This window comes from Haliotis rubra, unplaced genomic scaffold (genome assembly GCF_003918875.1).
Source record: "Haliotis rubra isolate DU_JTF1 unplaced genomic scaffold, ASM391887v1 Scf1032, whole genome shotgun sequence".
Lineage (NCBI taxonomy): Eukaryota > Metazoa > Mollusca > Gastropoda > Lepetellida > Haliotidae > Haliotis > Haliotis rubra.
The window spans coordinates 47,981-74,527 of NW_025764929.1; the positions used below are offsets into that span (position 1 = coordinate 47,981).

A 26,547-nucleotide genomic window follows, 5' to 3' on the forward strand; every position below is an offset into this window, starting at 1 on the left:
GAATAATATTTAACTGTGTATTATAGCTTTTACTCTGTCTAAGGAACATAATTGTAGTTTCGTGACTAATCACACAAACTGCTGTAAAACATGTCTCTCATCTGTAACTATATCTTAGAAACAACCCATTTGAGGGATGTCCTTGTCATTGTATGAGGGATTGTGATTAACATACCAAAATGTATCATATCCAAAATATACCATTTGACAATACTGTGCTCTTAGAAAACAATGTTTCCTTGGTTGTTGCTGTAGACAGCCATGCTGGAGAAGTTCCTGACAAGCCAGGTGTCGGAGTACCTGTGTCTCCCCGTGTGGACGGTGCTGCTGGCCACTGCCTGTCTTGTGTGGCTGCTGTATAGTGGAAGCAGAGGGATCAATGTCAAGGTGAGATCAGTCAGTGCTCCCATTCAGCTTTTGTGCTGAAAGTTTTTTAAATGACCATTGACACTCGGGTGAAAATGGAGTGTGCATCCCTCCTTTTCTCAATAGTGTGCACCCTCCTTTCTCATAAAGCTGTATCTGCCCATGCCAAGTGGTTAAAGTGTTCCCTTATCACGCTGAAGACCTGGGTTTGATTCCCCACATGGGTACATTATGTGATGCCCATTTCTGGTGTCCCCGCCATGATATTGCTGGAATATTGCTGAAAGGGTCGTAAACCCCAACTCAGTCAGTCAATTTTTAAAGTGAGTACAACAAGATTAATCACTAAATGTAATGCATGTATATTATACGGACATGTGTTGAAGAAAAGTGCTATTTGGTATTATTTTTAGTCTTTCTATTATGGTAGCTAAGACTGTTTCTAATGTTTCCATGTACAGAAAGCAGTGCGTGACTATGCCACAGCTGATGTTGCTGAAGATGAAGCTGAAACACCTGCTGAGAAGACCAAATCGAGAAAAAAGCTGAGAGAAAAACGAAAATTGAAGATTTTCTATGGAACACAAACAGGCAACGCAAAGGTTATAATAGTTCAAGTGCCATAAAAACATTCAGCCTATGTCAGGAACCATGGGTCATTGTAGCAGCTGCCGCTGTTAATTAGACCACAATTATACCAGAGATTCCATTTTGAAATTTTGTTTGATCTTAGGTACTGGTCATTTACTTGGAACGGGGAGCGGCAGGCCTAGTCGAATGGAATATCAGCACACAGTCAGACCTCGTTAATACGAACACTTTGGTTTTTAAAAAAACCCGTTTGGATAGTGAAACGTTCGTACTGCTGAAACCACAGTATATGCACCGAGTTACTTCCCCTTGATATTTTTCCTTACTATCGATACGTGAAGAAATCAAAACAAAACATCAAAGACAATCACTGGATTTATTACACATTGTTTCACTCACACATTTTACTTACAAAAGTAGTCTTTAATGGTGAGCTGCTGCAAAGGTTGATTTTTCACTAATCTGGGATTCTTGACTTGGCAGAATTTCGACATGCTTGAAACAGTTCTTGATTGTCTGACAGGGAACATCTTCCCATGCAGATTTCACGAATCGCAAGGCTTCTCTTAAGTTTATACACTGGGGTTTGTCGTCTTCAGCACATGCGATGAAATGTCTCACTAATTATCTCTTGTAATAAGCTTTGAATGTCTGAATAATACCAGCATCAAGTGGCTGAATCCGGGATGTAGTGTTGGGAGGAAGGAAATGAACTTTGACATTTGTCACAAGAAGTATGACGCAATGGCCGGGACCTACACTGTCTATTAAAAGTTCTCAGCCAATCACAGAACATGTCAGAGGTCATGTTGAAATGGTACCGAGCATAGATTTCTGGATTGAGGTCTGTCCCAAAACAGCGTGGTCGTCGAAATTTCCCTATCACTTATGATAAAGTGATCAAAGGGATGAGTCGCTAAGTCGCTAAACAAACAACGTGTCGCTTTGGCTGGACCAGTCAGCAGCGCGGTCAACTTCAATCGTTCGGATTAACGCAGCTGTTACAACTTAATTAGTCCAATCCGTTCCGACTGACCAGCGTTCGGAGGCGAAAACTGATTCATCGGACTAACGAGGTGTCAGTTATATACAATATATAGGGAGATGATTTGGTGCCCACTGAGTAGCGTTCTGAAGTCGGTGGATTCGGATTAACAAGGACCGACTGACTGTATACAACTTCAATTATTAATTGACCTTCAAAACTTTTTTGATCATCATTGATAACAATGTTTATAGTTTTGATAATTACCAGTTTTATTTTGCTCGTCTGAACTGTACTAATGCATTTATTCTGATTGTTCTTTAGAAATTTGCTGAGCTCTTGGCTGCAGATATTGAAGACAAAAGTTATCAAGCATCAACTGTTGATCTCAAGACCTATGACCCGGAAGATGACCTCTCTGAAGAGGTAATGTGTGCCAAATCATGCCATCCCATTTCAATGTACCCTTTTAAGATACATTTTACAATTGGTCTTCACCAACCCATGCTTATCGTCAGGTTCGCTGACTTGGATAACATGTCATCATATCCCAAATGTGTAGATCGATACTCATGGTGTTGATCACTGGATTGTCTGGTCCAGACTCGATTATTTACAGACCGCCGCCATATAGCTGGAATATTGTTGAGTGCGGCGTTAAACAACCAACCAACCATTTCGAAGGTTTTTGCTCCCATCCACATTCATTTCATCAGTTGTGTATATTCATTTGACTCACTAACCCAGGAATACAAGTGACCAGTATATGGAAGAGTGACATGTTATGAAATGAGCCGGTATGTAACTCTGTCTGTGTTAGTCATGTAAACCTTACACTATGCTTGAACTTTATGCAGTCTGCTGTTTTTCAGACTGTTTTTCAGAAGTAATTTTCTGTACAACAAAGACAATTTCATTCAAGGTTGTGTCAGGTAAACTTCCTCTTCAGTGCTTTACATTCACCCAAATTCTCGAACAAGACCACAGGACCAGTAACTTTTAAAAGTCACTGGTCCTTACAGATTCTTACTGGTCCTGCTAAGGGATTCTTATTGACAGCCTTAAATATCTACTAGACCTTCTCATAGAACGTCTCATAGAACTTATCATAGTTGCACTGGTCCTGTCAACATTTTGCTAGACCCGGGCCAGTGGGATAAAGTGAAAGTGGAGCCCTGCCCTTCTCCCAGATAGCACATAAAAGCCCAGTATGACACACATGTTGATTTAATAATCTCTATTTATTCAATACCAGAGTGATTATGATTTTTTTGCTACAGTGTGACGTTTTATTTATAAATTGTGTTTCAGACCGACCATTTGTGTGTGTTTATTATCTCCACCTACACTGATGGGAAGCCACCAGGGGGCGCCGAGTGGTTCTACAAATGGCTGCAGGAAACCGCCTCTGACTTCCGTGTCCAGAAGACTCTGCTCAAAGGCCTGCACTATGCTGTGTTCGGCCTGGGAAACTCTGTGTACACAGAAAACTTTAATGCGGTAAAAACTGAATTGTTGCTCAACAGAATTTCTCATAATTTCCTTGTGTCTAATTGAAGGAATCTTCTTCTGATGCTTGACTGGCAGTAGGTCACAGGGGTGGAAATAACTTTAAAATTGCTAGTGTACTCCGGTACGGTGGCACATGTAAAATCACTTGCCCTGATAATTTTTCCACTATACCAGCTGTTTTCTTGTTGATTGTTTCAATAAACAACATTATTAACATTGGAAAGTCAACTGGACACTGGTACAATGTGATATACAAATTTGTTTGCCCGACAGAAGAAAACACTGGAGTCGGACGTTTGGCAATGGGTTATTTCCACCCCTGGGTCAGTGTTGAACATGAAGTACTTGTCAGTTGTGATTTTTTAAAATAAACTTTGGGTCTGTCTTTCAAGGATGCCATGCTTAAAGCTCAATAAATATTTTGGAAGTGATGTTTAAGCATATTGAAGACCCATTGCCTATTGAACCCACAGACTGTTAGAACAGTTGAATATCATACCCACGGAGACCATCAGATCATATGATGATTACACCCAAATAGACCATTACATCCAAATAGACCATTTCACCCTAACAGACCATAACACCCAAACAGACCATAACACCTATATTGACCATAACACCCATATAGACCATAACTCCCGTGTAGACCATAACTCCCGTATAGACCATGACACCCATACAGATCATACACCCATATAGACCATAACACCCGTATAGACCATAACACCTGTATAGACCATAACTCCCGTATAGACCATAACACCCGTATAGACCATAACTCCCATATAGACCTTAACTCTCGTATAGACCATAACACCTATATAGACCATATCATAAATAGACCATAACACCCAAACAGACCATAACACCCATAAAGACCATAACTCCCGTATAGACCATAACTCCCATATAGACCATAACTCCCATATAGACCATAACTCCCATACAGATCATACACCCATATAGACCATAACACCCGTATAGACAATAACACCTGTATAGACCGTGGTGTAGTGGTTAGAGCGTCCGCCCGGAGAGAGGAAGGTCGAGGGTTCGATCCCCGACCGCGTCATACCAAAAGATCTTAAAATATGGTACTTGTTGGTCCCTGCCTGGCGCTTGTCATTAATGGGTACAACAAGGACTGGTCGGCTCGGAGTCAGTATAATGTGTCTGAGTGGGGTATTCATGCATCACTGCGGCATGGTATCTCAGTGGGCTAGCACTATAAAACCAGCTTAAGTCTGGGCTAGTACAAGCAGCCGCACACTTACACATGCATGCACGTCGTCATATGAGTGAAATATTCTCCAGCACGACGTTAAACCCAATTTCACCTCACCTCACCTGTATAGACCATAACTCCCGTATAGACCATAACACCCATATAGACCATAACTCCCGTATAGACCATAACTCCCAAACAGACCATAACATCCATACAGATCATACACCCATATTGACCATAACATCCATATAGACCATATCATAAATAGATCATAACACCCAAACAGACCATATCATAAATAGACCATAACAGCCAAACAGACCATAACACCAAAATAGACCATAACACCCAAACAGTCCATTGCACCCAAACAGACCATTGCAACCAAATAGACCATTTCAATCAAATCCCATTGTCTGTTTTGGGTCGGTGGGGTAGTGTAATGGTTAAAGAATCCGTTCGTCATGCTGAAGACCCTGGTGCGATTCCCCACATGGGTACAATATGTGAAATGTATTTCTGGTGTCCCTTGATGTGATATTGCTGGAATATTGCTAAGAGCGGCATAAGACCATACTCACTCACTCACTCACTCTCATTGTGTTTTAGATCAATACAGACTCTTGAACTTCACAGGACTTCTCGTCATGACTTATTTCTGTTACAGGTGGCCAAGAATGTAGACTCGTGGTTGAGGGATCTTTCTGCACTCAGAATTGAATCTGTTGGACTAGGAGATGAAAATGTGGCAAACAGTGAAAATGCAGGTAATTAGAGACATGTAGACTCTTTGTCAGTGTGTTACAGTGTCGGTTGTAACCTAGGATTACTACAAATTGCAAGATGTCTGTTTTTCTCAATGGCCAGTGGCACAGTCACTATAGACAATACAATACTATTGCCATAGTTTTTATTCTCCTTGAATTGTCTCATTTGAAGTCATTTCCCAAATGAATGTATAGTTTATATGAAATAAAAACAAGTTGAAGTAGTTTCTGTCTCTTTTAATGAATGACAAGAAACTTGAAACCCAGATCAAGTAAACAGTTAAAACATAAACTCAATGAAGCTGCAAGTCTGCACCCAAACGTCCTGTATTTTGCTCTGAGCATTTATCAACGGAAGTCAATTACTAAACTATTGATAGTCACACATACTATCGATGCATCAATAGTTTTTCCTTTCTGCCATCGAATAATTGCTATCAGAGACTCAACAATTGCAATCCATCGATAGTTGGATGCATCATTACAGCCCTAGTACCATGATTATCCCCCGCTGCGCGTTTAGTGCGAAGCGGGGGATATAGTATTAGGCTCCGTCTGTCCGTCCGTACGTCCGTACGTACGAATTGGAATATCTTAAGAACCGTTCTCTAGATTCTTTTCATATTTGGTACCTATGTTCATCACAGTATAAGAAAGGTCCAAGTCAGGTTTGGTGACCTTGACCTTCATTTCAAGGTCACAAGGGGACTTTCACGTTTTACCTGCATGTTAAGCTATCTCAAGGACCGTTCCCTGGATTTTCTTCATATTCAATACAAAGCTTTATCTAGTTGTAGGTTTGATTCCCAGTTGACATGGGGACGGAAGGGGTACCCCAGTGGTTGAAGTGTTCAGTCGTCTCGCCAAAGACCCGGGTTTGATTCCCCACATGGGTACAATGTGTGAACCCGATTTCTGGTGTCCCCCGCCATGATATTGCTGGAATAATGCTAAGGGACCGTTCATAATGGCTAGGGGGTGATTTATATGGAGAAGCATGTACAATGTTAGTGATCACCCCTAAAATGTATGTACAAACTAAGTGACCCCACCCCTGTATGTCATGTACAAAATCAATGACAGACACCCCTCTTTCCATAAATTGTAAGCATAAATTTTTAATATAAAGAAGTACAAAAGAGCTGACACCACCAGTGACCAGCTGACCAGATTCCAGTAGTCTGTCTCACAGTCCCTGAACCACATTAGTTTCCTGTCTCCCCAGCCGTTTCTGCAATGCTAAAGCCGTGAATGAAGCAAGTCTAGATTTCCTCAGGTTCTGAATCTCCCAACTCACTGGGCCTCCTTTTCAATTTGAATTTAATTATTTCTTTCTGTCAAAATTATATATATTCAGAGACAAAGCATTAGTCTATTCCAGGACAGGAGGTCACTATAGTCTGTTTGCAGTGAAAAGTACCGATGAATTTCACTTTAAACCAAAATATAAATCGAATAAAGTGAAATTAAGATTGCAAATCCTCATAATTTTACCTTGACAATTGAAAATTTAAATCTCAGAAGTTTATTCAACTTAAGATAAAAGTTGTTTAACAAACAATCATGGTTTCATATCGCTATTATTGGTTTGTATTACAGGGGGTATGCACATTAAATGAAACACCGAGACCAGGTAGGGCTGGTCTAAGATAACGCTAATCACGTCTTGCCCTGCATTTGTTTCACTGTTCCAACTACTGCGCTTATCCCCTTGTAATACAACCCAATAATAGTGATTCGAATCTATGATCGTTTGTTAAACAACTTTATATCCTAAGTTGAATAAAATTCTGAGATTTAAATGTGTAATTGGCAAGGTAAAATTATGAGGATTCGCAATCTTAATTTCACGTTATTTAATTTACTTTTTGTTTAAAGTGAAATTCATCGGTACGTTTTCACTGCAAACAGACTATAGTATCCTGTGATTGGTCATATGCGGATCCAGAAGTAGGGGTTAGTGGGGAGCTCTCCCCCTTATAATATGTAACTCTGTCAATATTTGGGTTCTCTCTAGATATGTACTCTTTAGAAGTGTAATATTTAGAGAATGAGTTTGCTGTGCTTTATAGGATTAGAAGAAGACTTCCAGGCATGGAAGAGGCAGTTTGTGAAGGCCGCGAGGCCGGTGTTGAATGGCCGGACCGTGAAGCGGTGCGTGGGAGAGAAGTGTGGAGGCAAATGTGCATGTGTCAAGACAAAAGACACAGCAGAGGCTGATGGGAAGACATGCAGCAGCGAGGGAGAGTGCAGCAGCGACAATGAGGTTGGTGCTCCAAATGTGAAAGAACAAAGTTTGATAAGGGTCATATTTTATGAGTACAAAGCGACTAAAATTAATGAAACATTGGTGGTTTTGAAGGAAAACCAAGTTCTATGGATAGTCAACTTGTTTATTGCAATTAGTGCGACATTTCAAGCTGGTGCTTGATGACAGTGTTAAGTGGAAATAGAAAAAAACAGGGTTTTTTTGCATTGTTATCTACAATTTATGTAGTTAATAGTGTAAGTGTGAAATATCTTTTGAACTAAGTTCGGCCTAACTACAGTCTCAGTGGTAGGGAGATAGGAAACGTAGAAAATGGACTTGACTTAGGAGAGATTAGTGCAGGAATGAGAAATGCGACTTATTTGGAACAGGCCATGGCTTTATGCAAATTAGTATGCGATGATGATATATTACTAAGGACAATTTTTTAATGTCCATTTTGAAATTAAACTTAGCTTCATTATAAACGATAGCTGACATAAACAATAATAACTTTAATACTGAAACTATGAAGGATGTCGCTGCCATGCAGTCTCACTATCACTATAAAGTAACAGGTAGGAGGGATCGTCTCAAAAGCAAAACCAAGACGGGTGTTTCTGACTGTAGGGTCGGGCTCGGGGATAGAGATATTAGCTAAGATTAGATAATCAGTACAGACATATTCAATACACATGAAAAAGTATAAAAGATATTTGAGATGACCCCTTGTGTCTGTGGGCAGCAGGTGCATTCCATGCCAAGTGAGTTGACGGTTCGTTGTCATACCTGGCTGAGCGACCTAATTGCCATCTATAATCTGATCTATTGTCTTCAGCAGCTGTTCGCAGCTTTTGCCCGATTTTACGAGTAAACATGCTTTTCTGGATATCTTATTACGCATCCCACTGAATGCCCAGTTAGGCCGATGTGGGTTATTTCGACATATGCTATTTGCAATTGTGTAAATTTTAGGGATACAGAGGTACAACCTGAAAACATTTTTTTTCTATTTCCGACAGTACTTTAGTACCTACACCTAAATGTAGAGAGTCGCACTGATTTCAATAATGAAGTGGACTATCCATAGAACTTTGTTTTTCTTCCTCTTTACAACTTCTAAAATGCCTCTCAAAGAAATTAATGGTTTTCCTCAAACATCTTTTGAAAACTGGATGGAAGCTCATGTCCAAAGATGTCTGAAAGAGATCAGCTTGTGTTGAAAATAGTTGTGTTGTAATAATCATAATAATAATGAAATATAATCTTTTACAACGGTTTTCTTGCCATGGTGTTTTCATACAAGTAATAAATACAAAATTCAAAACATTGAAAACAAAAGTTACTGACTCAGAAGTAATCCCTAAATTTGAAAATTTGACAGTTTTAGTGGAAAAGTTTGGGGTTACAGCATTCATTCATTCCAACCATCTATGATTCCTTGCAGCTGGTTGCTTATTTCACAATAACTACTGTTGATAGAAGGGTAAACAGGGATGCCATGGGTGAAAAGTGGATAGTGGGAGAAGACTCGATTTTCACTTTCCACTGTTAATTTACATAGTTTTTCTTAACTTTATATGGCTCTTGAATCATGTCCTACACAAGCCCCTTGCTAGAGACTCTAATGTCTGTGTTCTATGTGTGTTCTATGTGTCCTACACAAGCCCCTTGCTAGAGACTCTAATGTGTGTGTTCTATGTGTCCTACACAAGCCCCTTCTTAGAGACTCTAATGTGTGTGTTCTATGTGTCCTACACAAGCCCCTTGCTAGAGACTCTAATGTGTGTGTTCTATATGTCCTACAGAAGCCCCTTGCTAGAGACTCTAATGTGTGTGTTCTATGTGTCCTACACAAGCCCCTTGCTAGAGACTCTAATGTGTGTGTTCTATGTGTCCTACACAAGCCCCTTGCTAGAGACTCTAATGTGTGTGTTCTATGTGTGTTCTATGTGTCCTACACAAGCCCCTTGCTAGAGACTCTAATGTGTGTGTTCTATGTGTCCTACACAAGCCCCTTGCTAGAGACTCTAATGTGTGTGTTCTATGTGTGTTCTATGTGTCCTACACAAGCCCCTTGCTAGAGACTCCAATGTGTGTGTTCTATGTGTCCTACACAAGCCCCTTGCTAGAGACTCTAATGTGTGTGTTCTATGTGTCCTACACAAGCCCCTTGCTAGAGACTGTAATGTGTGTGTTCTATGTGTGTCCTACACAAGCCCCTTGCTAGAGACTCTAATGTGTGTGTTCTATGTGTCCTACACAAGCCCCTTGCTAGAGACTCTAATGTGTGTGTTCTATGTGTCCTACACAAGCCCCTTGCTAGAGACTGTAATGTGTGTGTTCTATGTGTCCTACACAAGCCCCTTGCTAGAGACTGTAATGTGTGTGTTCTATGTGTCCTACACAAGCCCCTTGCTAGAGACTAATGTGTGTGTTCTATGTGTCCTACACAAGCCCCTTGCTAGAGACTGTAATGTGTGTGTTCTATGTGTCCTACACAAGCCCCTTGCTAGAGACTCTAATGTGTGTTCTATGTGTCCTACACAAGCCCCTTGCTAGAGACTCTAATGTGTGTGTTCTATGTGTCCTACACAAGCCCCTTGCTAGAGACTCTAATGTGTGTGTTCTATGTGTCCTACACAAGCCCCTTGCTAGAGACTCTAATGTGTGTGTTCTATGTGTACTTCAGGTTTTGTTTGAAACCAGTAGTGAGGACGAGAAGGTCACTAGTACGACCAAGTCCACAGCAGGGATCGTTGATCTGGAGGACCTCGGCATGATGATGAAGAACGTCAAGAAGGTAAGCATGACAAGCTGATACATCTTGACTAGGACTGTCTGTTATCACCGGGGACATGGTACCTGTGCCTGTGTTATCACCTGGGACATGGTGCCTGTGTTATCACCTGGGACATGGTACCTGTGTCTGTGTTATCACCTTGGACATGGTACCTGTGTCTGTGTTATCACCTGAGACATGGTGCCTGTGTCTGTGTTATCACCTTGGACATGGTACCTGTGTCTGTGTTATCACCTGAGACATGGTGCCTGTGTCTGTGTTATCACCTTGGACATGGTACCTGTGTCTGTGTTATCACCTGAGACATGGTGCCTGTGTCTGTGTTATCACCTTGGACATGGTACCTGTGTCTGTGTTATCACCTGAGACATGGTGCCTGTGTCTGTGTTATCACCTTGGACATGGTACCTGTGTCTGTGTTATCACCTGAGACATGGTGCCTGTGTCTGTGTTATCTGTGGACATGGTACCTGTGTCTGTGTTATCACCTGAGACATGGTGCCTGTGTCTGTGTTATCACCTTGGACATGGTACCTGTGTCTGTGTTATCACCTGAGACATGGTGCCTGTGTCTGTGTTATCACCTTGGACATGGTACCTGTGTCTGTGTTATCACCTGGGACATGGTACCTGTGTATGTGTTATCACCTGGGACATGGTACCTGTGTCTGTGTTATCACCTTGGACATGGTACCTGTGTCTGTGTTATCACCTGAGTCATGGTGCCTGTGTCTGTTTTATCACCTTGGACATGGTACCTGTGTCTGTGTTATCACCTGAGACATGGTACCTGTGTCTGTGTTATCTAATTGGACATGGTACCTGTGTCTGTGTTATCACCTTGGACATGGTACCTGAGTCTGTGTTATCACCTTGGACATGGTACCTGTGTCTGTGTAAACACCTGGGACATGGTGCCTGTGTCTGTGTTATCACCTTGGACATGGTACCTGTGTCTGTGTTATCACCTTGGACATGGTACCTGTGTCTGTGTTATCACCTTGGACATGGTACCTGTGTCTGTGTTATCACCTGAGACATGGTACCTGTGTCTGTGTTATCACCTTGGACATGTGTTACCAGCTTGGACATTTTTGCTATTTCTGTTATGACACATGATCCTATACACAGGGCTCAGGTCACAGTTCACGTCGTCATATGAGCGAAATATTCTCAAGCACGAAGTTAAACCCAATTTCACCTCACCTCACCTCAGGTCACAGTTCAGTTACAGTGGACATACAGGTGAATGGGGGATGGATTACTTCAACTTTGTTACTGTCTCACAGTGAAATACATGCAGCATACGTATTGCCCCCTTGAACTGATCTTGTTGAATAATAAGCTTCAGTTGCCCAGCAGTGAATGGGTACCCGGTAGGAGATGGTAATGTTAGCTGTGAACCTACCGGCAGCTTGGGTTGGATAATCCTTTGGAGAATGAAATGAGTTCTACCTGATCCATTGAACAGGGTTCTAATCATGCACTAGCTCCTAGCTATGCCTGGCTTAACTCACAGGGCTCCAGATAACTTTTGGGGGTGTGAGTGTACTTAAACATCATATTGCAAATGGAGGTGTACTGAGAATTTTGAAGGAGTACTGACATGTTTTTGTGTGAGCGAGTTGGTGATGTGGATTGTCTGGACGATTCATCGATCACTATTTCCAACCATGTATTTGTATTTGAAGACGCGTGAGAAATAACTGAGCGACCGTGTGATGCGCAAAATGTCAGGTCAGACTGGATATGAATAGGAACAGTGTAGTTTTTAGCCAATCGAAAAATAGTGACGCATATCGTTGCATGGCAACGCAAGTGTTTCCTACCGTCGGGGTTTCCTCATGTGTCAAATCGTGTTTCGTAAAGAAACTTGACAAGTATTTATCCGAAACAGGTTTCTATTTGCACGATATGCAAGGAAATTAAATGTTAGACGTACAAAGGTATTTATGTGCGTACATGATACACTTGAAATCTTATATTATGTCGTACTTAATTGATTTTGAGGCATACATTACGCCTGTACGCCCCTTATCTGTAGCCCTGACTCAGTCTATGTTGATGTTGATGATGTTGTTCAGAACAAGCAGGTGGAGGTGGATGAGGATGAGGAGGGGGGTGTGCCGTCCACGGAGCCAAGGGAGATGATCACGCCACTCCTGCGACAGTCACTGGAGAAGCAGGGCTACAAGCTGATTGGTTCACACTCAGGGGTCAAACTGTGCAGATGGACAAAGGTCAGACTCTCTTCAAGTGTTTTAATTGGCTACAAATGATTTGTGCATGAGATGGCTGTGTTGACTGTTGAACTGCTGTTTCCTACAACACATATTTCCTTTCAAAATTACATTTGTGGTGTCCCCCGACGTGATGTTGCAGGAATATTGCTAAAAGCGGCGTAAAACCAAACTCAGTCAGTCCTTTCAAAATTAGAATGATTGGGGTGTTGAATTGAAAATATGAATATTATAAATACGAATACGATGAAAGTATTGACTTCAATTGCTACACCCTTTATTGTTTGACTGATTTTGCATCCGAATGAATTTGTTTCTGGAGATAATTGACATTAGTTGTTCTATGTTGTTGATGTTGTGAATCCATTTCTGAAATTTATTAACTAACTCAGCTGGAAGAAGATAGGACTGTTCTCAACATTTCAGTTTTAGTCAATATTTGTTAAAGTGTCAGGCTGGATCTGGGTTTTATCTAAGATGCCACACTTAATGTCTCTGTCCAGCATTATATCAGTAAGAGGCTGACCTCATTTGTTTTATAGAAATGCTGTAAAGTTCATAGCAGGAAATCATTTTCTAAAATGGCCAATAATGAACCATATTTTGACAGTCATGGAAGCTGACGGCGACCATACTGACATGTGTGAAGTGATCTGTTTCCATCAGCATTAATTTCAAAGTTGAAGCAAAGCAACTAAAAATGAAGGATAGAATTCACTATAATGTAACCATAGTAATAGGATGTCTGTTTTCATGAAGTTACTGTTAACTAAGCCGACATTGTTGTTCCTCAGTCCATGCTGCGGGGCAGGGGAGGCTGCTACAAGCACACGTTCTACGGTATTGAATCTCACCGCTGCATGGAGACCACGCCCAGTCTGGCCTGTGCCAACAAGTGTGTCTTCTGCTGGAGGTAAGCAAGTGTATGTCTGATTGTGTGTGTCTTGTAAATATATATGTTTGTGTCTGTTGTGTGTGTCTGGTAAATATATGTGTGTGTCTGTTGTGTGTTTCTGCCGTTCATGTGTCTGTGTTCGTCTGTCTGCTGAGTGTATCTTCTGCCAGAGGGAAGCATGTGTGTGTGTTTCTGCTTTGTGCATATTTTGTTTGTGTCTTCTGCTGGAGACTGTATATATATGTGTGTCTGATGTGTGCATTCTGGGAATGTGTGTCAGCTTAGCTGATCGTCTATATCCCTACTTAGCATATCTGTTCTATGAGTCAGTTATGTATCTGTTGTTCACGGGTTCCCTGTTTTGTTACTTGTCGACTTAGTGTGTCTTTTACATTTGTTTCATAGTTCTGTATGTCTTATGTGTCTGCCAAGTGTTTGTCTCTCTGACTGTAGTGTGTGTCTGTTGTATATCTGTTGTTATGTCTGTGCTGTGTGTCTGTTGTGTGTCTGGTGTTGATATGTCTGTGCTGTGTGTCTGTTGTTTGTCTGTTGTTGATATGTCTGTGCTGTGTGTCTCTTGTTTGTCTGTTGTTGATATGTCTGTGTTGTATGTCTGTTGTTACGTCTGTGCTGTGTGTCTGTTGTTTGCCTGTTGTTGATATGTCTGTGCTGTGTGTCTGTTGTATGTCTGGTGTTACGTCTGTGCTGTGTGTCTGTTGTTTGTCTGTTGTTATGTCTGTGCTGTGTGTCTTACGTCTGTGTTGTTTGTCTGTTGTTGATATGTCTGTGCTGTGTGTCTGTTGTATGTCTGTTGATATGTCTGTGCTGTGTGTCTGTTGTATGTCTGTGCTGTGTGTCTGTTGTATGTCTGTTGTTATGTCTGTGCTGTGTGTCTGTTATGTCTGTGCTGTGTGTCTGTTGATATGTCTGTGCTGTGTGTCTGTTGTTGATATGTCTGTGCTGTGTCTGTTGTATGTCTGTTGTTGATATGTCTGTGCTGTGTGTCTGTTGTTGATATGTCTGTGCTGTGTCTGTTGTATGTCTGTTGTTGATATGTCTGTGCTGTGTGTCTGTTGTATGTCTGTGCTGTGTGTCTGTTGTATGTCTGTTGTTATGTATGTGTTGCATGTCTGTTGTTGATATGTCTGTGCTGTATGTCTGTTGCATGTCTGTTGTTGATATGTCTGTGCTGTGTGTCTGTTGTATGTCTGTTACTTGTCTGCATTATGTTTTACTGGTTTCTGTGTGTATTGTGAGAGGATGTTGCTTCTTGTGTCTCCAGACATCACACCAATCCAGTGGGCACAGAGTGGAAGTGGAAGATGGACGACGCTGATACTGTCTTCCAGGGGGCGCTCAAGAACCATGTCAATCTCATTAAGCAGTTTCGGGGTCAGTCAGCACATTCTCTCGTACCCGCATTGTCATAAACCTAGGGCTCTGGTGGTTCAGACACCCAAGGCACAACCCTTGGCATGCCAGAAACCTTGGGTACAAATCCCAGATCCATGATTATGGAGGACTACCATGCCCTGGACCGGGTCCATATGGTCCAGAACCTCCATTGTCCTTATGCTTCTGCTTTCCTTCAACATCACTTCTGCTTTCCTTCATCATCCCTCTGCATCACTTCTGCTTCCTTCAGTATCCTTCTGCTTTCCTTCATCATCACTTCTGCTTTCCTTCATCATCCTTCTGCTTTCCTTTCATCATCCTTCTGCTTTCCTTCAACATCACTTCTGCTTTCCTTCATCATCACTTCTGCTTTCCTTCATCATCCCTTCTGCTTTCCTTCATCATCACTTCTGCTTTCCTTTAACATCACTTCTGCTTTCCTTCATCATCCCTTCTGCTTTCCTTCATCATCACTTCTGCTTTCCTTCAGTATCACTTCTGCTTTCCTTCATCATCACTGCTTTCCTTCATCATCCCTTCTGCTTCTTTCATCATCCCTTCTGCTTTCCTTCATCATCCTTCTTCTTTCCTTCATCATCACTTCTGCTTTCCTTCATCATCCCTTCTGCTTTCCTTCATCATCCCTTCTGCTTTCCTTCATCATCACTTCTGCTTTCCTTTAACATCACTTCTGCTTTCCTTCATCATCACTTCTGCTTTCCTTCATCATCACTTCTGCTTTCCTTCATCATCACTTCTGCTTTCCTTCATCATCACTTCTGCTTTCCTTCATCATCACTTCTGCTTTCCTTTAACATCACTTCTGCTTTCCTTTAACATCACTTCTGCTTTCCTTCAACATCACTTCTGCTTTCCTTCAACATCACTTCTGCTTTCCTTCATCATCATTTCTGCTTTCCTTTAACATCACTTCTGCTTTCGTTCATCATCACTTCTGCTTTCCTTCAACATCACTTCTCCTTTCCTTCATCATCCCTTCTGCTTTCCTTTAACATCACTTCTGCTTTCCTTCAACATCCCTTCTGCTTTCCTTCATCATCCCTCTGCAGCCCTTCTGCTTTCCTTCATCATCCCTTCTGCTTTCCCTCTGCATCCCTTCTGCTTTCCTTCATCATCCCTTCTGCTTTCCTTTAACATCACTTCTGCTTTCTTTCATCATCACTTCTGCTTTCCTTCAACATCACTTCTTCTTTCCTTCATCATCCCTTCTGCTTTCCTTCATCATCCCTTCTGCTTTCCTTCGTCATCCCTTCTGCTTTCCTTCATCATCCCTTCTGCATCCCTTCTGCTTTCCTTCATCATCCCTCTGCATCCCTTCTGCTTTCCTTCATCATCCCTTCTGCTTTCCTTTAACATCACTTCTGCTTTCCTTCATCATCCCTTCTGCTTTCCTTTAACATCACTTCTGCTTTCCTTCAACATCCCTTCTGCTTTCCTTCATCATCCCTCTGCAGCCCTTCTGCTTTCCTTCATCATCCCTTCTGCTTTCCCTCTGCATCCCTTCTGCTTTCCTTCATCATCCCTTCTGCTTTCCTTTAACATCACTTCTGCTTTCCTTCATCATCCCTTCTGCTTTCCTTCAACATCACTTCTGCTTTCCTTCATCATCACTTCTACTTTCCTTTAACATCACTTCTGCTTTCCTTCAACATCACTTCTGCTTTCCTTCATCATCCCTTCTGCTTTCCTTCAACATCACTTCTGCTTTCCTTCATCATCACTTCTGCTTTCCTTCATCATCACTTCTGCTTTCCTTCATCATCACTTCTGCTTTCCTTTAACATCACTTCTGCTTTCCTTTAACATCACTTCTGCTTTCCTTCAACATCACTTCTGCTTTCCTTCATACTTCATACTTTTATACTGCTTACAGAGGAATTAACCCAGACTCACTCAGTGTCATGATGTAGAAATTTTCAAAGAAGGATTCTATTCAAGATTTAATTTCCTCACATATAAAGTTCACAGGGTGAAAGCGCTGTCCACACGAAATGTGGAGTTGCCCCCAAAGCAGCTCCATTTCCTCGCTGGACAGTGAAAGAAGGACACATGGCGCAAAAGTAAGGGTAGGTTTTCTCGCATTTTCATTAGTTTGCAAGTATATCAGGTGTTGCCATTTGGCAGAAGGATCTAGAAAGTTACAGATCTTTATATACTTATCCTATCTCACGCGATGGATACCCACCCGACCTGCCCCACATCACAGATTACTGGAAGCTCCAAGACGAGAATGACATGGCAGAGACCGTCATGTGATCATCTGAGCAATCTGCACACTTATTGAGATGATTGACAGGTACTGCCATCGGAGTGGGGTCAGAGGTCGGGGGGTCAGAGGCCGGATAACTTTTGATTCAACTTAGCCTACAGCACGTTTCCACACATGTTCGTAGAAGAAAAAGATAGTGCATACCGTGAGATAGGATAAGTATATAAAGATACAATTTACAGTAAAATTTTCAAAATTCAGATCGGCTGGAAAGTAGGTCATTGTCTGAAGTGGTTCCTGAGACCCATGTTTCAGTTTGACCGCTGCCACATATGCGGCAAGTTCTACAAGTCTTCATTTGGCCTCAGACTGCATGTTCAAGGGATCCTTCACAACAACTACCGTTTCCATTGCCAAGTCTGTGGAAAAGGGTATAAAAAACTGTGGGATTCCAACAGTTAATGCTCTAAGATCCATGCAACTACATGGACAGTTACTTCAATGTAAACATTCAAAGCAATGGACAGTTTCAAAACAACTCCATGTGAAATGTACAGCTTGATTTTTCGACGATAACTGAAAAATTACCGATGCATTAAAGCCTAAACTGTGAATGAAGACCTAAAATCACTATATCTAAGAACTGACTGCAAAAAAAGGTGTGTCTGCTCTGGAGGATGTCATATTTTGTGTTGGATCGATCATTTTCTTTTGACACTTAGGAGGGTGCCCTCGCCCAACCCACAATTGTAATAAATATAGAGGGTGTCAAGCTATTACAGAAAGATCTGTAACTTTCTAGATCCTTCTGTCAAATGGCAAAACCTGATATACTTGCAAAATAATGAAAATGCGTGTGAAAACTTACCATAACTCTTGCTCCACGTGTTCTTCTTTCACTGTCCAGCGAGGAAATGGAGTTGCTTTGGGGGCAACTCCACATATCTTGTGGACAACGCTTCCACCCTGTGAAGTTGTTTCTACAAATGTCCACCAGGTGTTCCTGGAGTGCAGCCAGAGAGGTTTGCTGAAGGCCTGGAGCCCAAACACTGCGCGCTGTCACTGGTGGGAGAACCAATCATGTACCCCGAGATCAACAAGTTCGTCAGCCTGCTCCATGGCAGGGGGATTTCCTCCTTCCTCGTCACCAACGCCCAGTTTCCTGATGCAATCAAGTAAGCATGGAAGATATGACAGTCTTACATATACCCATCTCACTGGTTTAGTCACCCGTGAAGGTCCGGGTTAGAATGAACCTTCAGTAACCCATGCTTGTCGTTAGAGGCGACTAACGGGATCGGGTGGTCAGGCTCGCTGGCTTGGTTGACACATGTCATCGGTTCCCAATTGCGCAGATCGATGCTCATGCTGTTGATCACTGGATTGACTCGTCCAGACTCGATTATTTACAGACCACTGCCATATAGCTGGAATATTGCTGAGTGCGGTGTAAAACTCAACTCACTCACTCACTCTCATTGATTTAGTCACTGTGTATCATGAAATGAGTGATGAAATTAATGTTCGTGTTGTACTTTGGCTTATTTAACCTTTGTTTCCTGAAGTTCTGAAATGAAGAAATGTGTAAATGATAGGTTCATGTTGCAATTGATGGATATAGTTCTGTTGTGATAGTGCAGCCCAAGATCCATGGAGACAAAATATTAATAACACAAGATAGTATAAATTTTTCCAAACCTGCAGAGGTTTTCAATTCTTTGAAGAGAGTCGTCCTTGGGGTACATATTATGCATTTTCCGGCTGTAAAATGTCCTGTGACAGTTGTATCAATGTTTTTTGAATAAAAAGATTGTACAATAAATAAACTCTTTTATTTATTATACGGACCCTACCTCACGGAGTTACCTCCCTTAGAGCATGCGCACCAACTGGGTAGGCTCCTAGACCCGTATCATCATTCCTTCTGCTGAATTCTCATCAGTGAACAGAATTGCGAGGAGGTGGGTGGGCCCTACCCCAAGGGCGACTCTCTTCAAAAGAATTGAAAACCTCTGCAGGTTTGGAAATTCTTTTCAGAGAGATCGTCCTTGGGGTACATATTATGCATAAACACAGACTCCCAAAGACCGGAGGCCAGGGAGGAGGGAATTCTGTCCAAGCACACACAAAATATAGCGATCGTATCATGGAAAAAAAAAATTGAACAGGCGCCATAACACTCACCTGTCACTCGACCCAGTTTCGCTTCTGAGAGGCATTATGGGAGGGAACTGACAGGAGGATTTGTGCTCAAAGGCGACCTCTAGCATAATGAGACATTGCACGGAGTGCGAATGTCAGTGAAATCCGACCCACTAAGTGGCTTCTTCGTGAGAGCACCGTGGGGAAAACAAAAATACCACTCACTAACGATATCGTAACTCCTTAGAGAATCGAAGGGGTACAGGTTCTCTGAGTGCTCGTAGCAGACATGTCAATAATGGAATCATTGTACAGTAGCGTCAACACAAACCAATAAACCAAGACTCACTTGGTCAGGGTGGCAGGACACTGTCCACTGGAGAAACGATGCGACCAAAGCTCGCATGCGATTGCGTGAATGTGTATGTCGAGCTGATAATGGCGTATAAAGTGCTTGGCGGCTCCAAATAGCGGCAGAGCAGATCTCTTCAATGGGAGTGCCGCTGCAAAAAGCTTTTGATCGCGGCTACTGCCCTGACCGAGTGAGCCTTCAACCCCTCAGGGGAGGCTTGCCCTTAGCCTGATAAGCGGCACAAATACGAAACAAGCCAGCGAGACAAAGTTTGCTTGCTCGCTGGCAGACCAGCCTTCTTCCGCCACCGTAACAACAGAACAGCTGGGTACCCGCACGGATCCCCTGCGTTCGGTTTGATATAGACTTTGAGCGTCTTCACGGACATCCAACGGGTGAGTGCTCGTAGGAGTGGTCCCCGATGTGGAAGGCTGGGTAAGAGGAGGAAGTTCGATAGGAGCTGTCACATGGAAAGCGTGATCGACCTTCGGTCGGTAAGTATCTCGGGAGGCGAATGCTGACACGATCGTGTGAAACACAGTCAGCGCGCCGGGTCGGACGACATAGCATGTATATCGCCGACTCTTCGACCAGATGTTACCGCCACCAGAAACACAGCTTTCCAGGTCAACAACTGAATGGAAATAGCCGATAGGTGTGAGAAAGTGGGACGGACAGCCAATCGAAAGCACGATCGACAAATCCCAAGGTGGACTGGTTCGCCTGAGAGCAGGTCGAATCCGTTCGCCAGCGAAAGCGCTGTGCGAGAGGGTGCTGCCCCAGAAGAGCACCATCGACAGGGGTGTGAAAAGTGGAAATAGCGGTGGAGTAGCGCTGAATGGTCAACCGCCAGGCCTTCTTCCAAACGAGCTTGCAAAAACTCCAAAACTCGGACTAAATCCGCGAAAAAGGGATCTGCAATCCCCTTATCTGAACACCATCAAGCAGCATAGCGGGACCACCTATCCTCGTACTGAGCGTTTGCCGAATCCGCCTCGAAGCCAGAATTGTGTCTGCAACTGCTGCAGGAATTCAGCGTGCCTCGAGGTTAGACCTGACAGAGGCCAAGCCACCCACTGAATCCGTGGATTTGGGTGGGAAGCTCCGTTCTGAGTGAGAATGTCCGGTCGCAAAGGTAATAGAACAGGAGGCTGAGCCAGAAACCTGAGAATTACCGAAACCAGCTCTGTGACGCCAAAGCGGTGCCAGTAGCACAAGTAGCCGAGCTGGCTGGGTGGACAGCTGTGAAAGGACACGGGAATAAGTGGTAACGTGCGGAACGCCCAGAGCACTTTGCCCGCCCAATCCAGCAGGAAAGGCGTGCGGCAGCCAACGCCCTCTGGTCCGGTATCCGAGAGCAGAACACGGGTGTCTGATGCGCCCGGCCGACGCTAAACAGATCCACCTCGAGCGACCCGGTACAACTGGGAGATTACTGTGAATATCTGCCTGTCGAAAGCATCCACTCGTCGCGGGGCCAGGATCCGCGCGAGAGCGCATCTGCTCGCCGTTCTCCAGCCCGGGGAGATAAACAGGGAGTACCTGACAATCGTACTGGTCGCTCCAGAGGAGAAAGTCCCACGCTTTCCGAGGGCGCTGGGGACACCGTGCCTCCCTGCTTCAGGATGTACTACATGGCCGTCTGGTTGTCTAACTGAAGAGGCGGACTACCTGGCCGCGGACATGCTCTCTGAAGCGCCGAATACCAACCGCACAGCTCTCAGCTCCAACACGTTGATGTGAAGGTGAGCCGCTTCGGACCAGAGTCGGGAAGCCGACAGACTGCTCCAGAAGCGTCCCCAGCCCGTGAGGGCGCATCTGTCTGAACTGTGAGAGCTGGCGTCCGGGATTTCAAGGGGAACCCCTGGTGAGATTCCGACATTTGTCCACCACTGAAGGTGAGGTGTCAACCACTCGGGGACTGTGAGACTGCGCTCCAGATCCTCCGTGTGAGTCCACAGCCCAGCCAAAGCTTGCTGTATGGGGACATCCTCAACGCGCCGCCACACTACAGAGATCGTCGCCGCCATATGGCCCAGTAGACGGAGCCAAGTCCGTGCTGGTGCCTGGGGCTGGGAGAGGAATGAAGATACCATCTCCCGAACTCTGGTGACCCGGTCGGGCGACAAGGAAACGAGATCCTTGTTGGTTTGGAATCGGCCCAAGAAAAACCAAGTCCTGGGTGGGTACCAGGTCGGATTTCTTGAGGTTGATGATCCACCCCAGTCGAAAGTTAGAATGTCTATCACTGTGTGAGTAGCATCTTGACTTCGCTGGCTGTGTTAGTGCTCCGAGCAACCAGTCGTCTAGGTAAGGGTAACAACTTCCTTTGCGGCGAGCTAGGGTAGCTGGGACTAACATGAGCTTGGTGAACACCCTTGGGGCAGTCGATATGCGAAGGGGAGCACCCTGAATTGGTAATACATCCGTCGTAAGAGAACCGGAGGTACTGCTTGAACGAGGGATGTATGGTACATGCAGAATCGCATCCTTTAGGTCGATTGGCGTGAGCCAATCGCCGGGCTGAACAGATGAGATCACCGGCGCAGTGTCTCCATCTTGAAGGATGGTACTTGAGCATCGCGATTCAACCCCTTGAGGTTGAGAATCGGACGGAACCGCCGTCTTTCTTCGGACGAGGAAGTGCGTGGAGTAAAATCCCGCCTGTTCCTCTCCCGGTGGAATGCGCTTCGATTGCGGACTTGTCCAGCAGAGCCTGAACCGTCGCGCAATATCCGTCCCTGGCTTGGCGGCATGGCGGCACCGAGTCGCGTCATTATGCCGGTGAAGTCGGGCGACCTGCTTCCACAGTGGGAGATGGCCTATGCTGACCGTGGCCAGCACCCAAGCGTTGTTGGTAGCCTTCTCCCATTCGGCAGGAATAGAGAGAGGCGACCTCCACTGGGATATGGGGTAGGGCGCGCGTGCGTGACCCTAGTAGCGGAGCTGACTGGGTGTGACACCGCGGCGGCGGCAGCCTGTTGGGTTAACGGGAGGTCGGGCAGACCTCCAGCGCCCCCATGAGGCTGGGAGCTGAGTCGAGGACTGCTCCTTGCCCCTACCCTTGGCGGACCTACTCCTCCGCCTACCTACCAAGCGGGCCCGGCCAGCCGGCAGACTCGGTGTAGGCTGCACCCGGCGGAGGAAGGTGGCACGGGGCGAGGGCGAGACACCAGCGGGTGCTCCAACAAGGCCTTAGAATCCTTGAAGAGGTAGCTGCAGCGGCAGCCTCCGTATGACCTGCTGTGCCCGGAAAGAGGGTCGCTCCCCAGGCGGAAAGGAGAGCCAGCAAGGTCTGCTGTGTTGCTGCCGGTACCTAGACGTCGACAGCCACAGCCTGCGCATCCCCATGACTGCGCACATCACCGTCGGACGCAGCAGACCGCAAAGAGTCGCCGAGGTGAGCCTGAACTTCCGACAGCTGACGGAGTAGCACGACATCGCGGCGACATCGTCGCCAGCATGCCCTCCGCCTCCAGGGCCGACCTCTGTATCGAGGAGAGGTAGGCCTCATGGACCACCACCGCACCTGCTGCATCGGCGTTCCGGTAGACCTCCTCGTAGGTCGATGCAGCGTGCCGCGTTTAGGGCGCCCGCCAAGGGCAAAGGTGGAGTGAGGCCCTTGCCGAGCAGCCCGAGCTGCTCGAGGAAGCCGAGCCTCCCCAGAAGGCGACGGAAGTGAAAACACACTCGTCCCACGATCGATGCGACGAACAGGAATCCTCCCAAGCTGGTAAGCGCCGCGACGAGTTCAGGTAAGTCAAACCTGACTCGGTACCAGACAAGAGGGGATCGACCCGCGTCGCGACCAACGAGGGCAGAATCGCGGAGCTCGCGTCTGTGAGGGTTGCCTAGGGGCAAGCGCCTCGCCAGGCAAGGAACTCAGTCGAGTCCACGCTACCAGCAGGGCAGCGGCCTGGGGTAGGCCCTCGGCAATTCTCTGCCGGACCTCCCGCCAAGGCGAAGCAAAACGGAAGCCGCCCGCCATGCTCCTCGACCTCCCAAGCTCCATTGCCTCGGCGTCCGAGCCCGAAGTCCAGAGGCTGGGTCTCCTCCGTGAAGAGGACCCTAACCCCGACCCGGTGGACTGCCTAACGCTGGGCACCACAGGAAGGAGGAACAGACCGACTGCTCCACGTCAGCGCCAGCGGCGTGCGTGGACCCGGTCTCGGCGCTGGAGGCAGGCCAGGCAGAACTGGTGCCTCCGGCTCTCATGGGGCGGGTGTGCGCAGGACGGAATACCAGGAATACTCAACGGCCCAAGCGCCAAGCTCCGAGAGGGGACTGGGAGCACCTCCCTCTCGAGCAGCCGAAGGCGTCCGATTGAAGCCAGAGGCAACGGATCGACAGACGCCTCAAGGCTGAGGGATCTAGCGAGGCCGGCGATCCCACCCCTCGACTTCTCCGCCCGTCCGGGTGGGCGAGGAACTCCTGGCGGAGACCTCCAACCGACTCCCGAACGAAGGACTTCATTGAGTCCATCTGCTTCTGAAACATCGACTCCATTAGAGACATGTCAAAACCACTTCGGCGGTAGTAGAGGGGAAGGGCCACGGGGATTTTTCCTTTTTGGACGCCCGTTTAGATTTTGACGGGGAACCTGCGTCAGGTCCCCTCCCGCCTCACGATCTCGCGGTAAACAGGGTGTCGGCCGCCCGCCTCTTCTGAGCCCGGGAAAAGGCCAGGACAAATTGAACATGTATCAGCCACATGGCCCGTCTTCTCCAGACAGGCCACGCATTGGGAGTGACTGTCAGCCCGGGGAATACTTCCCCCACAGACCGAACAACAGGTAAAAGCCTGAAACAAACACGTAAACATGTTAGTTAACTTGTGGCCAGAAGCAGAGAAACACGTAGAAAACATTGAAAAATACGTGAAGGTTACCACGGAAAGTAATAGTTGGTTTTAAAACGCAATATTACGACCACGCGGCACGCTAAACTTCCCGCCATGGCAGAGCAAACTTGCGTAAACCACGGGAAAGTTTGCGTATTTTGATAGTACTTATACAAAGTCACAATTATGAAACATCTTAAAATACAGCGCCGTACGGCTCATGAAAGGTAATCACAACGAACGTCTGTTCAGGGCCGTGACAGCAGAAGGAATGATGATACGGGTCTAGGAGCCTACCCAGTTGGTGCGCATGCGCGCCAAGGGAGGTAACTCCGTGAGGTAGGGTCCGTATAATAAATAAAAGAGTTTATTTATTGTACAATCTTTTTATTCAAAAAACATTGATACAACTGTCACAGGACATTTTACAGCCGGAAAATGCATAATATGTACCCCAAGGACGATCTCTCTGAAAAAGAACATGAAATCACTTGACATTTTGAAGTCTATTTATGATTGGCAGATAGTCATCATTATCTTCAACAATGTGTAGATCACAATCATCATCAAAACCATCATGAACATTGACTAAATCGTCTTCTGAAAATAAATGTTTTGTACAGACTGTGTGAGTTAAGCCTTGTGATTGGGGCTTTGTACTATCTATTTGTTTGTGTTCCATGTCAAGAGGTAATGATATTGTGACTTGCAATCACTTGCAATCAATCTTTATATAGACACGCTTTAAGAATGTGAAAACTGGAGAACTGTACATGATGCACACAAAATGTCCCTTGGGATAGTGACGAAATCATCTTATCTTGTGACTTGTTCATGTGGGCGTCTTGAAATTACCTGATGCACACCATTTATCGGCCAAGTAAATGTTTATACAACAGAACAACTTACTGCCTTATCCTAAATGAACACAAAATGATAGGAATTTTCCGTTACCAGCATCTTTCAATCTCAAATTTTCCGTTACCAGTGTTAAAAACTCTGTGACATTTCTAAAATATTATTTTAGTGAAATTGATGTTAAAATATTGATATATATGACACAATTTTATGTGGAAGACTTGACATAATTCGTTGTGAATATTTTGGTCTTCGAGGGTTGTTAAACTTGATGTTTTACTCATTTTTATTATCAAAATGACTTTCATTGCAAATTATGATAAAAATTATATCCATGGTATTGCTAGATTTATTCAAGTAAATTATACAGTTGCAAAATGATATTATGTGTTGATTAGCCAAATTATAGTCTTTAATACCACAAACTAAAGCTATAATTACCATTTTATCTTATTATAACACATATCATTGCAAAGAATCACAAATCACAAAGACCCTGTCATAAGTCATAAAGTTTCTGTAGCAAAAATCACAGACTCCACTCTCACTATAACCAAGTTCTCTACCAGTGCCTAGGGGCGTGGTGGGCAAGCTGTCTAAGACGCCAGGCTAGTGATCCAGTGAACTTTGGGGTGCCGGGATCGAGCCCACCTGTGACCGGGCGTAAAAACCTTGGAGTCAACTTTGTGTGCAGACTCTTTCAGTGTTGTCACAACCCCTAATGTACAGTACACAACACTGTGCACTTAAAAGAACCCACGAATCCGTTGGTAAATGACCAGATGGTGGCCACATGAATACGTGCAAACACCTAGTTGCGGGTACAGCAAAGTGCAGTAAACTTGGACAAAGAACTGTGACTATATGTCCCAGTCCACCAAGCTGTGAATGGGTACCTCGTTAGGATGAGAAAGTCACATTAACTCAGTGCGCCTAGTGGCAGCAAGGGCTGTATGATCCCCAGGGAGTTGAGATTGATATGATGTGCCACTGAGATTGGCATCCAATGATCAAGGGAAAAACAAAGAAGTGCTTTGAGCATGCATGTGGGATGGACTATAGCGCTATATAAATACCCATATAATAATAATAA

The 26,547-nt window shown here is 44.7% G+C and overlaps 1 protein-coding gene across 1 annotated transcript in view; it reads left to right on the forward strand.

Moving 5' to 3' along the window:
• The window catches only part of LOC124273085 (S-adenosyl-L-methionine-dependent tRNA 4-demethylwyosine synthase TYW1-like), a 29,545-nt gene that overhangs the window by 836 nt on the left and 2,162 nt on the right, over window positions 1–26,547 (forward strand). Inside the window, 11 exon segments of the mRNA XM_046708307.1 lie at window positions 256–387; window positions 828–968; window positions 2,267–2,368; window positions 3,254–3,442; window positions 5,353–5,452; window positions 7,525–7,718; window positions 10,393–10,503; window positions 12,588–12,743; window positions 13,538–13,656; window positions 14,921–15,030; window positions 18,261–18,438. Coding sequence (XP_046564263.1) covers window positions 262–387; window positions 828–968; window positions 2,267–2,368; window positions 3,254–3,442; window positions 5,353–5,452; window positions 7,525–7,718; window positions 10,393–10,503; window positions 12,588–12,743; window positions 13,538–13,656; window positions 14,921–15,030; window positions 18,261–18,438 — 1,526 coding nt within the window. The 5' untranslated portion in view covers window positions 256–261.